General features: G+C 39.5%; 1 protein-coding gene across 13 annotated transcripts in view; it reads right to left on the minus strand.

Moving 5' to 3' along the window:
* The window catches only part of SDK1 (sidekick cell adhesion molecule 1), an 854344-nt gene that overhangs the window by 507000 nt on the left and 332595 nt on the right, over nt 1-14749 (minus strand). For all 13 annotated transcript variants that reach the window (XM_064593372.1, XM_064593371.1, XM_064593374.1 and 10 more), the window contains one exon: nt 9893-10052. In XM_064593372.1, coding sequence (XP_064449442.1) covers nt 9893-10052 — 160 coding nt within the window. The remainder of the gene's footprint in view (nt 1-9892; nt 10053-14749) is intronic.

Below are 14749 nucleotides of genomic sequence, written 5' to 3' on the forward strand. Positions count from 1 at the left end.
AGTTAAAATGAAGTCAAAAAAGTTTTTGGAAACGAAATAACACAAGTTATGGGAGGACATATTTGAAAAACTACATGAACAGTTTCATCATTGCAACATTTCCAAATTTATATAATTGTTATCCATTCCATTTTCCTTTTTTTTTTTGCAGTATCCTAAGTAGATTTTAAATTCTTATGAATTTCTATAGTAATCCTATGTACTAATGCACAAAAATAGCAGTGTTTTCAAACCACAGGGAGGAGCAGATACAAAATTGAATATTAGGCATATGCTGTTTTGCACCATCTCTTTAGTCTAATGTCTCGCCAAGGAAAAAATATACAAAAAAGTTGCAAAGTACTCCACCTATTATAGGAATTCCTACACAAATTATGTTCACCTAACAGATGGGAATATTCACTGCAAGCCTATTGTTTATAAACACACATTTTTAAGCAGAGAAAGCTTCCTGGCTCTTTATAAGAAAGTATGATAAAATCTTAGCACCATATGCCACTAAAATATAGAAAATGCCTGCTCCTATTTCAAATAAACACAGCAGGGAATGTTTGTATTCACTGTATAAAGGCAGAATTCTACTAGACCAACAGAACATTTCCAGGGCTAGTTCATTATCAGGAACAGCAAATTAAAGAAAATCAAACACAAAATCACAGCAAAACCAAGGGTTTAAATGTCCATTCCTGCTAAGAGAATACCTCAGTTCTGAATTGCCTCTCAGGATGGACCACAAGAACCAGCCCAGAGTTTCTCTAGCAAGCAACTTTAGCTCTATTTCAGCCCATAAGTAGCTGCTTGACTAGCCCTGCCTGGAGTGAACATTTGACATTTTTTTGTCTACCTGGGATCTATAGCATTTTCCTGTGTTCGGAGAATTTTCCACTCTGAGTCTCGGTGGAGGCAGACCCCTGGACACAGGTAGGAGGCAATGTGTGACCACTGGCCACACGTACTCTGGACTTTTGATCTGAGGCTGGTGATGCACAGGAACGGGGCTGAAGGAGCATTCATCTGACAGCAGTGGTTCCCAGGTGCAGTAGAGCCCTGGCCCAGGGGGGCAGTGGCAAACAACAGCATCCAGGCTCCAGGTGAACTAGCAGCAGGACTCTCACAGGACTGGCTCCTGGGCTGATTGGCTCTAGCGGGCTCACCTCATTCTGTTCCTGCCCAATCTCCAGCCTGCCTGGAGACTGATTCTAAGGGCAACCCAATGTCCATACTACAACTTCCTGTTCCATTTCAGTAAGAAAGAGTTTGTTTCTGTGGCTTGTCTAGAATTCCCCACATGTCTACACTACAGGACACAGCCAAAATAATTTCAGCTGAAAAAGCTTCTGAACTTACCAGGTGCTCACCATGGTCACAGAAAAACCCAAATAATGCCTCTCCAAATCATCTCTCTTTTAAAAATCGTGGCTTCCTGGTAAACCACAAAGAATCACTAGGCAATAACAATCCCTCCAAAACTGGGATAAATTAACCTGTTATGAATTTTCCTGAACACGAAACACTAAAATTTGAGAAAATGTCTGGTAAAATACTGCCTGGGTGCAGACAAATTACTGTGGAGCAGTTCTTCCAGCAGCAGTGAGATACTATGACTAAGGACACAGGTCCACAGAGACCTATGCTGGTTCTGAATAATGATGGCACATCTGTAATTCCCCCTCTCAGGTCAGGCAATATAATTCAATTCCAAGAGAGAATCTTCATGCCCATTAAAATTAGACCTAAGGCTTCTTTTTTCCTTTGAATAGGGATCCTCCATCCATTTTATGCCACTCCAGGTAGAACTATTCTTCACAACTCTAACTTTTTATGCTGGTATAAAATATCTATTTTGCATGAAAATAAACAACCAAGTTCTATAATAAACCTTCATATCTTGGCCCAGAGCCCAATATTATATTCCAAGTGAAAAAAAAAATGGTTAAGGAAAACAACAACAACTACAACAACAAAAACCCCTGTAATCCATTTATACCCTTCTTGGAACTACTTTGATTCTTCTTTTGGAGATGTGATGATAAATCATTAGGCTTTCAATGTTATTTTTATAAATTTCCTACATGAAATTAAAAAACAATAATAATCAAAAGTGGAATCAGTCTACAGCTTTCTTTACAGACAAAATACTGAAATGAAAAATCCAGAGTGAAATGTATTAAGAAAAAGATAAAAGGACCTAGAGCCTTAAGCAGTGTAGGACTATAAGAGATTCTAATTATTTTAGCCAAAATGTGCAAGACTAGTCCACTTGAGCCAAATATAACTGTTATTATTGTGGGCTGGGCAGTTCAAAGAGGACAGGACTAATGGAGAGGTAACAAGCAGAAGAGTGACTATAAACCAAGTCAAGAAAACTGAAGCCAAACAACTTGGAGAACTAAGCCATTTATGGGAAGACACAGGCGGGAGTCACACTCAGTTCAGTGGGATGATGAAGAAACCAACTGGTTACATGTCACCTAACAAAAGAGTTCTCAATTCAATAGACCTTTCCTTTTGGTGAGTAGGGGCAGAGCAGATTAAAAACAAAACAAAACAAAACAAAAGACAAGTAGAGGAGTCTTTCCCACAGCTTAGCAATAAAGCATAATTAGATGCTTTGTCTCAGGGTCTTAAGATTTTTAACTACTGATCTTGTATCCCATAATACTAAGTCCACTTATTAGTTTTAGCAGCTTTTTAATAGATGTCACATTTTCTACATCAACAATCATGTCGCCCTCAAAAAAAGACATTTTTATGTCTTCTCTTACAATCAAGATTTCTTTTATTTCTTCTGTATTTGTTTCCCTTACTGCATTGGCCAGCAAATCCACTATTGGGATCTGCTGAGCTTCTTGCATTGTTGGGTTTGTAGTTTTCATTAAATGTTGAACATTTTCAATATTATTCCTTCAAATATTTTTCTGCCCCTGCCTCCTTTGGGATTCCAATCACATATACATTAGGCCAGCTGAAGTTGTCCTGTAACTTATTAATGCTCATTTCATTGGGTTTGATCCCCCCCTTTTTCTCTATCTGCCTTTCATTGTGGATAGTTCTATTGCTATACCTTTAAGTTTACTAACATTTTCTTCTGCCATGTCTAATCTGCTGATACCCCATCCAATATGTTTTTCATCTCGGACATTATAGAGTTCATCCTCAGAAGTTTGATTTCTGCCTTTTAATATCTTTCATGTATGTATTTAGCTTTGATCACATGGAATACATTTATGATGTTTCAACATCTTTCTCTGCTACTTCTAACACCTGTGTCAGTGTCAGTTTTGGCTTGAGAGGTTAATAGATTGATCTCTCTCCTCCTTATGGGTCATACTGTTCTTCCTCTTTATGTGCCTGATAATCTTTGACTCAATTCTAGATATTGTGAATTTTATCCTGTTTGGTGCTGGATATTGTTGTATTGCTATAAATATTCTTGAGTTTTGCTCCCTGATGCTTCAATTTTTTTTTAATTAAAGATTTTTATTTATTTATTTTACAGAGAGAAAGACGGCGAGAGAAGGAACACAAGCAGGGGGAGTGGGAGAGGGGGAAGCAGGCTTCCCGTTGAGCAGGGAGCCTGATGCGGGGCTTGAACCCAGGACCCAGGGATCATGACCTGAGCTGAAGGCAGACACTTAATGACTGAGCCACCCAGGCACCCCTCCAATGCTTCAAAAATACTTGAAAGTCATCTGATCCTTTCTGGTCTTGTTTATAAAACCTTAGGATCAGAGCTGCATTTGGTCAAGGGTTAGTAATTCTCATTACAGACCCATGATAATTCTGTATCCTCTATCCAATAATCCCATAAATTATGAGGATTTTTGGTATGGCTGTTGAGAATAGGCCCCCCACCCAGCCCTGTGTGGTAAGCATGGGAAGAACTACCATCATTTCTGGGCAGTCTTTTCCTGGGCCTTGGTGACTCTCCTCACATGAATGTGCTGATGAATATTCTGCCTAATACTTAACATAGAACCTCTGCAGAACTCTACTCCTCTTTCCCTGGTACTCTGCCTTGATCTCTCTGGATTCTCCATTCTCTCAAACGCAGGGGTCCTCCAGACACATGTGCAACCCTGTGTCTGGGCCATAGCCTGGAAATTCTCACATGGCATTAAAGCTGGGACAATCAGAGGGCCCACTGATTTTCTGTTTCTCAGGCACCACCACTTTTGGCTGCCTGATGTCCAATGTCTTAAACACAACTGTTTCATATACTTGTCTGGTTTCATGGTTGTTTAGATTTCCTATCTAGGATTCTCTTCTATGTCTCTTAGTGAGGTTTTCCACTTCATGTAGGTTCTTACAAAGGTTATTCCCAAGTATTTAATAATTTTTATTGATATTGTGAATTTTTTCATCTTTCTATAAGACATAAGAAAAAGTTACTTTTTCCTTAACCATTCCTATTTTCTTACTGGAATAAAAAAAAAGAATTAATATCCATCAAACTTCTATTGTTGATACGGTCACAGAAATTGAACCACAGAGACAGGTCACATAAGGAGACAATAAGATTTTTAGCAGTTCACAGTATCCAATTATCCCTCCTGTTATAACAATGAATATCATGCCTACCACTAAGAAATTAGTGGCTTAGATATCTATCTATTCTTATTTGAATATAATTTTTTATCTCAAAGTAGAAAATAATTGAAAATAAATATTTTCTGGAGGAAAAAAAGATAAATCTGCCTATGACAGCTATGTAAACTTGGTTTAATTGCTAAACTACTACAATTTTGCCAGTACAGTCATCTGTACCTAAATATGCATAATGCATCAATATGAAAAACATCGGAAACTCACTGAAATTTATTGTGCAGTTTGCAACACAAGCAGCAAAGAAAATGCTATTGTTGGTCAAAACTAGAAAAGCTGAGTTTATATTATGTGCCCTTTATAGGATTAGTATTTTCTACTGACACCAAAGTGGGGGTGAGGGTAGAGAGACTCCATTTCAGGGAGAAAACAGCTACCATTTTCATAAAGTAGCCATGTTTTTCAATTTGAGACTGAGAATGGTCTCGTGAAGGTTAATATATGACAGCTGAAGGTGCTTAATGGAAGGAAGTAGATGAAAGAGTAATTTGAAAAAAATAGCATGAGATTTTTGGACAGGTTTTATATCTAAAAAAAATGATGACAAAATACAATGGATCCCTGATAACCCATCTCAGTGTCTGAAGCCCTCAGTGAACAGAATATAATTTATCACATCTACCCCAAACCACTCTTGCTTTAGAATAACCCATTTCTTCTAAGTTTCTAAAGAAATGGGAATGAAGCATGTATCTCATTTTAATGGTCCATATATAATGAGCCGCCCCTGCAATCTTGCTTCAGTGACCCACAATGCTTTGTCTTCCTGTGGATTATCCAGAGTGTGCCAAATTAACAGGTAAATCTGCTAGTGCAAAGAGCAACACAAAAAACCTGCATCTTCCTTGCATATTTTAAAATGGACAATAAAACCGTTTCATCATTAAGTCTAAATAGTTGCCTATATAATAATGGCATGGTGTATGATTTAGCATTTTTTAAAGATTTATTTATTTATGTGTGTGTGTGAAAGAGAGAGAGAGGTAAAGGGAGAGAGAGAGAATCCACAATCAGACTCCCCGCTAAGCACAGAGCCACCCAGGCACCCCATGCGGGGCTCGATTCCAGGACCCTGAGATCACGACCTGAGCTGAAACCAAGAGTCAGCCGCTCAACTGACTCAGCCACCCAAGCACCCCTGAGTTAGCATTTTTTTTTTAAGGTTTTATTTATTTGTCAGAGAGAGAACACAGGCAGGGGGAGTGAGGGAGAAGCAGGCTCCCTGCTGAGGAAGGAGCCAGATGTGGGGCTTGATCCTAGGACCCTAGGATCATGACTTGAGCCGAGGGCAGAAGCTAAACCGACTGAGCCACCCAGGCGTCCTTGATTTAGCATTTTAAAACAAAACTGTTACACTGCTGTTTTTTTTTTTAAAGATTTTATTTATTTATTTGAGAGAGAGAGAATGAGAGACAGAGAGCATGAGAGGGAGGAGGGTCAGAGGAAGCAGCAGACTCCCTGCCGAGCAGGGAGCCCGATGCGGGACTCGATCCCGGGACTCCAGGATCATGACCTGAGCCGAAGGCAGTCGCTTAACCAACTGAGCCACCCAGGCGCCCCTGTTACACTGCTGTTTTACATGTGTCCAACGGAATCTAAAGATTTTGAAATCCACATTATCCATTTTTTTTTTAAGATTTTATTTATTTGACAGAGAGAGACATAGCGAAAGAGGGAACACAAGCAGAGGGAGTGGGAGAAGGAGAAGCAGGCTTCCCACCAAGCAGGGAGCCCGATGCGGGGCTCGATCCCAGGACCCTGGGATCATGACCTGAGCCGAAGGCAGACGCTTAACGACTGAGCCACCCAGGCACCCCAGCACATTATCCATTTTTTATTAATGAACTCTTTAACAGATACAACCTTCATACTGTTCCTTTTTACTCTTTGAACTTGAGTTGTAAATCTATTTACCCCATAGAATTTTATTCTACTGTAACATATTTTTATGCCTGAAAGATACTTATTGATTATCCAATATACTTATCTGCAGTAAAAATACACATATCAACGGCAACTTAAAAAGGATATCCTTTGATCAAAAGATTCTAAGTGCTTATAAAAATTCTTCTGTATTACATGTTCATTGCAATTATTACAATTAATCAAAACAACATATATGTGTTAATGCTGAAATATAATTATTAAGCCTTTAAAATTTAAAAAGAAAATGTTTCTTAATGACAGGAAAGTGGCTTTTTTTTTCAATTACATTTCATTGAATGGGAAGTTATTTACCACTAGAATAAACAGAATTGGATAGAAATTAACAACAAAGAGAAGGTATTGACAACATATTTGTGGCCATTTGTGTTCATTTAAATCCAATGAGTACATGGAACAAGCAAATAAGTAGAGAAGAGGTTGAAGCATAGCAGCAAGCAAAACACAGGAAAGTAATAAAAAATGGATATGGATTTAGAGTATCAAATAATCTTTGCAAAAGTTAATCAAAGTGTCTTCTGAGTAAATGTTTGAGAAAAATACAAAGCCCTAACTTTCCTCGTGTGCATGTCCCTTCTATATCAAGATAGAACATGGATCTGATCGAAGGAAACAACACTTTCTACCTCCTCCTCCCTGATATCTCCAACTGAGGCCTCACCACACTCTTCTCATCTCAGAGGAGGGTAAAATGCAGAAAGAACATGCTTCATAAAAGAATATATCTTGACTTCATTCTTCTTTCTAACAAATCCTGAATACTCTACTCCTGCTCTGTATAAGTGGACAAGCCCCAGGGTGCGGCTGTGGGTTTGCCACCTAGATAAAACAAGATGCCCTTGTCTGCCATGGATCTATCTTGCACACTCTTTGCTTTGCTCTCATTAAACGTTCCTTGAGGCACAATATATTCTTTGGTAACAGCTGGAGAATGGAAAAGGTGAGGATGTTAAAATTGGTATAGCTCTTGCTGCCTAACTATATAACGTATCCGAATTTTTAAAAACCCAAAATTGATCAAAATATCCCATTTCTAGTGTCCTGTTTTCCCCTAAAGGGAATATGTGAAAGGCAAGAAGTTCTTCTGGGGTTGTTTAAAAGAGCCCAACACTTTGTTCAAGCCGAATATTCTTAACTATGCACTTGTCTTGCATCCTTGAGAAGCAGTTCCGTAAGAGGACTCAGGGAGAGTGAGCCTTCCTTCTGTGAACTGGGAGAAAGAGCACAAAGAGGGGCAGGGGAAGAGAACCACAGGTGCCCACACAGAGGCATGTTCTCAGTCAGCTCAACCTCAGAAAACACACATATGGAAACTGAACATCTAAAAAGAAATTCCTTTGCCACTATCCATGGCCATGTTCCCCAATTTGAAGACCATCATTATAGATCATCCACATTACTACTTTTTGTAGGGAAGAATAATCTGGAGTCTTCTGAAACTTCATTCCTTTCTTCCTGGGGCATACAAAACATTACGTCACTTCATTTTTATGAGAAATCTCTGAGGTGGGTTATATCACACCCATTTTACAGATGAGAAAATCAAAACCAAACTGGTTAGGTCACTTGTCCAAAGTCACACACAGAAGTTGAACAGAAATATCTGGATTCAAGGGACTGGCTGTTAAAGCCCACTACTCACACGTGGTTCTCATTTCTAAGCTTGTTTGTCTTTTCCTTTCTTATGCCCCTCCTACAAAACCAAGTACCCTAACACCTCATTATAATAATACAGAATGTCAACTAGGATTTATTAGCTGATTGCTTGTGGGCCAGAAAATACACCATTTTACCTACATTAGAGCCTTTTAATGCTCACACTACCACAAATGAGGTATGATCACCCCCATTTTGCAGGTATTGGTGGCTTGCCTGAAGTTACATCGCTGATGCTAATTGGGAGTGAGCTGGGATTCAAACCTGGGTCTGCTGATGTCAACATGATCTTACACTATTATGATAAATTGCTCCTACAACAGCAGATACTCTGATAGTATAGGCCTAATAATGAAAGAGGTGGTCACAAATTTCTATGTCTACAAAGAGCAGGTGGATAAGGTAACTGAGCAAAACACGGTTCTTCTGTGTGGGGCAGCAGAGCCAGGTGGCTAGGCCTTCTGACTGGTCAAGAGGGACCAGAAAGTGCATTTTTATATGAAATCTTACAATTGTTAAATGCTGGCAAGCAATTAAGAAATATATTCTGTGTGTATATCCACATGTATTTTCAACTGATTTTTTAAGTACATACACACATACCACATTCTGGGCAGGCTGGATGTGGTTCATGGACCATCATATTATAACCTCTGACTATTTTTTAAAAATTTTTAAGATTTATTTGAGTAATCTCTACATCCAACATGGGGCTCAAACTCACAACCCTGAGATCAAGAATTGTGTGCTCTTCCGACTGAGCCAGCCAGATGCCCCTAACTTCTGACTTCCAAAGTGAGTGAGTGATGGCTATGCCCCATGTTCAGAAGCCCATACTCTATTTAAAATACCTCTGGACAACCAATTCTCTAATTTCCATTAAATAAGAGCATGACATTGCTGATTTGGGGACCTCTTGGACTTTTTAGGCAGTCACTAATTCTCTGTCCTACTCAGAACTACAGCATCTGTTATAATAACCCTCACATAGAAACAGAAGCTAAACAGATTTAAACCTGAAAAGACCTGAGTACTGCAGGGAGACCAGGAGGTTTACAAGCGGGTACCACTGGTCCTGGGAGAAGCCACAGCTCAGGTGTGACCTCATCTCAGCCTCCCCTCTGCCTCAGAGCATCATGCTCACTCCTGCACCCCACACCTAGCACATGCAGGAGTTCAGTAAACATCCTTTTTTGCTGCTGGAACAAGAGACTCTGCTCATGTCCCTCTCCCAAAGCCTCATCTTCTCCCATCCTGACTCTAAAAGTTAGCCAGGTAAATTTTCTGTTGACTGCTCAGAGCTCCAGAAGCTACTGATTTAAAGATCTCTGTTTAAACATTCATGCTTGTTAAATATGAACAATACTGGTGGGTGGGGCTGTTGCCACAAGACAGCAAATATATCGTGCTAAAGCTGTTACTTGCATTCCTCCGTAACTATAGCTTTTTTTAGTCTGGTAATTTCACTAATGGGCTTCCTTTTACAAATATAATGATAGACTTCCTAGGTGTAAATACAATGTAGATCAGAATATTAAATCACATTCTAATTAACTCTATTCCTTTAATCCTAATGCATTAGAAATTCAATCAAATATTTTCACCCTTTGTGCTATTATGGTCAATAAGGCAAATATTCTAAACACATCAACTTGAAATGGAATCTTATTTTCAAGCAATCAATTACTTATATTCGCTGGTGTAGGTGGTGAGCTCACGGTCATTGTGCATCCACTTGAACTCCAAAGGCCAGCTCCCTTCAGCAAGGCAAGTGAGAACAAGGCGGTTGCCTTCCAGGTGAATCTGCGGTAGGCCTGGCTCCGTTTTAAAATATGGCACAACATCATCTGAAATATCAAAAAAAAAAGAGAGCAAGAGAGAAAGAAAAAAAAAGTGAATGAAGTAAACATGAAAATGGCATTCATCCAATTAATCAATCACTTATTTAAACAGACCTAATTTTAAAAAGTATAAATGATGGCTATTTGGCCCAATTAAGGAGCCAATAATCCTCGACCCCTTAGAAACATGTAATACCCTAGATGATATTTCAGAAGGCAGAAAGCTCAATGATCAGTACCATTTAAAAACATCTGACAAGTTCATTGCAGTTACTTCTATTTATGATTAATATCTGTTAAACAAAGAGGCGTACTGGGCAATCTCTGGTCATGCAAGCCATGGTTTTAACTAGGCATTATATTTTCACAGTATCAACCAAGGGTCTACACAGAGGCTCTAAAAGAAATTTCTTCATGTAACCTTCAGTCGGTTAAAAAAAAAAAAAAAGTAACTAGGATAAGCAAGAGTAACATGCGTACATAAATGACAGGAAGCACCATCCAGCTTCCACCTCTCTCTCTCTCTCTCTCTCTCTCTCTCTCTCACACACACACACACACACGGGGCTATAGAAATGGAAACCTGTGTGTATTTATACAACAAAATCCTACACAGCAATGGGAATGCAACAACTCTTGGTCCCCCCTATGAATCTCACAGACACATGTGGAGTGAAAGAAGCCAGACCGAAAGAAGTTTATAGCATATGCTTCTATCCAAAAGTTCATGAAAATTCAAAACCAGGCAAAACTAATCTGTGCTCTTAGAGGTCAGGATAAATGTTACCTCAGGGGGACAGGGACAGTGTAGGGGTGTAACAGGGCAGCTTATGGCGAGCAGACCAGGACCTATTTCCCGATGTGATTACACAGGGGCACTTCATTTTGTGAAAATTCATGGAAAATTATTCTATGTAAGATTTGTGCAATTTCTGTATGTACACTTCAATAGTTAGAAATACATAAATATGAACACAGGACACTTAGCTTCTAGTTCCGGCCCCATCACTAATTTTCTACATGACTCTGATTAGGGCATGTGTTTCTGTTTCTTCATCACTAAAATAAACAGAATTCTAGCTCCTCACTTTCGAACACAATCCCCCTGGCACACCTGCCTCTCTCAGGCCCCCGACCCTCTCTACTCACACATGAACACTCTAACTCTGAACCAGGCTGAACCCTTTTGGGCCTTGCCAGGTGCTCCTTCCCACCCCCCATGCACCCCCAGTTCTGTGTGAGCAGACTCGCTCTCATCCTTCCAGCTGACAAAACCTCTCCCTACCAACATGCCCCAACAAACCATGACATTTGTCCCAGTCATGGCACCTACAAGATCTCGAAATGAGTACTTATGGATTATACCAACGCATTCTATGCCCTCTTAGTGACTACTTCTGAATCCCAGAACCTAGAACAATGCCAGAGGCAAAGTAGATACTGAATAAAATATTTGCTGAACAAATAAACAGAATAACAACAACACAGATAACAGCAATGGCTGGTATTCATTGAGTATTTATTATGTGCTGGAAACTGTGCTAAGCGCTTTGTACGCACTACCTCATTTAATTTTCACAAAAGCCCTATGAGACAAATGTCACTATTATAGTCCTTATTATATTCCTTCCTTATTATATTCCAGATGAGTAAAGGGAGACCCAAAGAAACTAAGTAACTTGCTCAAGGCCACCCAGTGAGTGTGAAATCACCATTTAAAACTCAGATAATCTGTTACAGAATCCTTGAATTCTATATATTATGACTCTAAATGCCATGCGTTTCTCCTTAAGGAAATCTTCTCAAGAACCCATATCTTAACTTCACGTTTTGGATAAATTTGTGGAATTACTAAGCTGGGCTTTTAAATTACTGTATTTTTAACAAATTAAGCATCAAATAGCATATTAACAGTATGCTGTTAATAGCATATTAACTGTATTTTTACATTAAGTTGGAGTACATACAGCTCGGTTTTTTTGTACTTAATATATACAATTTAATTTTTTAAGATTATTTGAAAGAGAGAGAAAGAAAGAGAGAATGCATGTGCACACGCTAGCAGGGAAGGGGCAGAATAAGAGAAACTCAAGCAGACTCCATGCTGAACGTGAAGCCCAACACAGAGCTCGATCATATGACCCTGAGATCATGACCCAAGCCTAAATCAAGAGGTGGATGCTCAACCAGCTGAGCAACCCAGGCGCCCCAATATATAGAACTTAAATATTCAGCTGACCCTTGAACACCACAGGGGTTAGGGGCACCAACCCCCCCCCACAGTCAAAAATCCACATACAACTTTTGACTCCCCAAAAACTTAACTACTAATAGCCTACTGTTGACCAGAAGCCTTACCAATAATATAAACAGTCGATTAACACATATTTTGTATATTATATGTATTACTGTATTTTTACAATATAGTAAGCTAGAGAAAAGAGATGTTAAGAAAATCATACGGAAGAGAAAATATATTTATAGTACTGTACTACAAAAAACCCATGTATAAGTGGGTCTACACAGTTCAAAACCATGTTGTTCAAGGGCCAACTGTATAGAGTTTATTTTGCCATTGTGTTGACCACTGCATTCTACTACTGGTATATGGATAATAGAATATTGCCAATCTCTTACTAGTATTCATTCAAATAATTAAATGTTAAATTGCATTTGTGAATGTGGTAAGAGCCTATTAAAAAAAAAGGCTTAGCCTAGTCAATGAGATGCCATGCAGAAGCTAAAAGATCAGTAGGATTCAAAAACTCAAGTAGTGTCATCTGCAAAGGCCCTGTGGTGGTAGCAAACATGGTGAATAACCCTGGAAAGTACAAAAGACTGAAAAACAAGCAGATCTATGGGCACATAGAAGACAGAGTGAATGGGAGCAGGGTGAACAAGGTCTAGGCCTCACAGGGTGTTGCAGGCAAGGCAAGCGAACATCCTTTGTGTTTCCATGTCATCGCTGTGTGATTTTCAATGGTGCCACTTCACATTCAAAAGTGTCCTTGTGTGAATGATAAATTATATGATACGCTATTCACTGGCCTTGGTCAAAGTACTGCCAGTGTTATGGTGATAATGATGATTAGCCATTATTATGGAAGGACAGCAGACAGCCTTTGAAGAGGCTGTGCTGTTAAAAGCTCATCTGGCCACACCATGGGGAAGGAATTAAGATGGGCCCGAGCAGTGGGATTAAACCAGTTAGGGCCACTGCGGTGATCCAGGCAAATGCTCTTAAAGGTGGCAGTGGTTTGGGCCAAGGTAACAGCAATGGTTGTAGTGGTAGAGATGGAGAGAAATGGGTGGCTTTAAAACAATATTTAGGTAGCGAAAAAGAAAATTATCGATGGACTGAATATGGGACTGAGGGAAAGAGAGGTGTCAAGAAGGATTCTTAGGTCTCTGACTTGCACGATTTTCTGTTCAACACACACAAACACACACACACACACACAGTGATTTAGTTATTAGTGCTAGGAATGCAACGAGAATAAGTCACAGCTGCTGTCCCATAAGAGGCTACGGCTACGTCTGATGCAGGAATAGAGATGGCAAAGTATCAGGCACTGTGACCGAAATTTGTGACTGCAAGACAGGAAGGCAGTCGATCCTCGTCCCATCCCAAGGTGCTACTGCACACCACCCACTCTGAGCCACGCTACAAGGGCATCCTCAGGCTGACTGCCAGCAGTGACAGAGTGTCCGATGTCCCTCTTTGCTACACACTTCATCTAAAACTGTCCACTCTCATGGCCTCATGAGGCTGAAGTGACGACTATAGCTTTACACCTTGGGGTTGACTGAGCTCCAGGCTGTATTAGTGCCCTGCCGCTTGCACCATATTTAACGATGGAGAAAGAAACGCCACTTCATATCGCTCCAGAGTCCTACAAAAATGAGTCATAAAAAATATATCTTTTAAAAGAAAAAGGCTTCGGGGCGCCTGGGTGGCTCAGTCGGTTAAGTGTCTGCCTTCAGCTCAGGTCATGATCCCAGGGTCCTGGGATTGAGCCCCGCATCGGGCTCCTTGCTCAGTGGGGAGTCTGCTTCTCCCTCTCCCACTCCCCCTGCTTGTGTTCCCTCTCTCGCTGTGTGCGTCTCTCTCTGTCAATTAAATAAAATCTTTAAAAAAATAAAAAAAATAAAAAATAATAAAATAAATAAAATAAATAAATTAAAAAAAAGAAAAGAAAAAAGCTTCAAAATAGACACTCAAGGATGTGAATTTGGTTTTACAACTGACAGAGCATCATCAATTTAATATATTATATGACTGTTTTAAATGTAAATGATACCATAATTCAATTTTTCCTAGAATTCATAGTTTACTAAACATGCTTATACTCTGTACAAATTATGCTGCACACTCTGAATTAGCAGGAAAAGAAGTTTTCATAAAGAGTAGTTTCATATAGCTGGCAAGCCAATATCCTGTGATCCAAATGATCACAGAAGTGTGGTTAGCGCAGATAACTAACATTTATGATAGGAGGAAGGGAGGCAAATGTGTCCGTGCTCTGGGATCTTACGTAAGTGACAATCGTTATACAAATATTGTAACACAGATTAGCCAGTGTGCAGAATAACAGCATTATTGCTCTGAACCTGGCACTATTTACCACTGAAATACATGCAGATCATGAAGTTCAGAGGGCATAAAAGCAACAGAGCACAAAGGCTTAGGTGACAAAAAAAAG

Source organism: Mirounga angustirostris, unplaced genomic scaffold (assembly GCF_029215605.1).
Source record: "Mirounga angustirostris isolate CCGP_5_RB_7025 unplaced genomic scaffold, mMirAng1.0.hap1 SCAF_5, whole genome shotgun sequence".
Taxonomy (NCBI): domain Eukaryota; kingdom Metazoa; phylum Chordata; class Mammalia; order Carnivora; family Phocidae; genus Mirounga; species Mirounga angustirostris.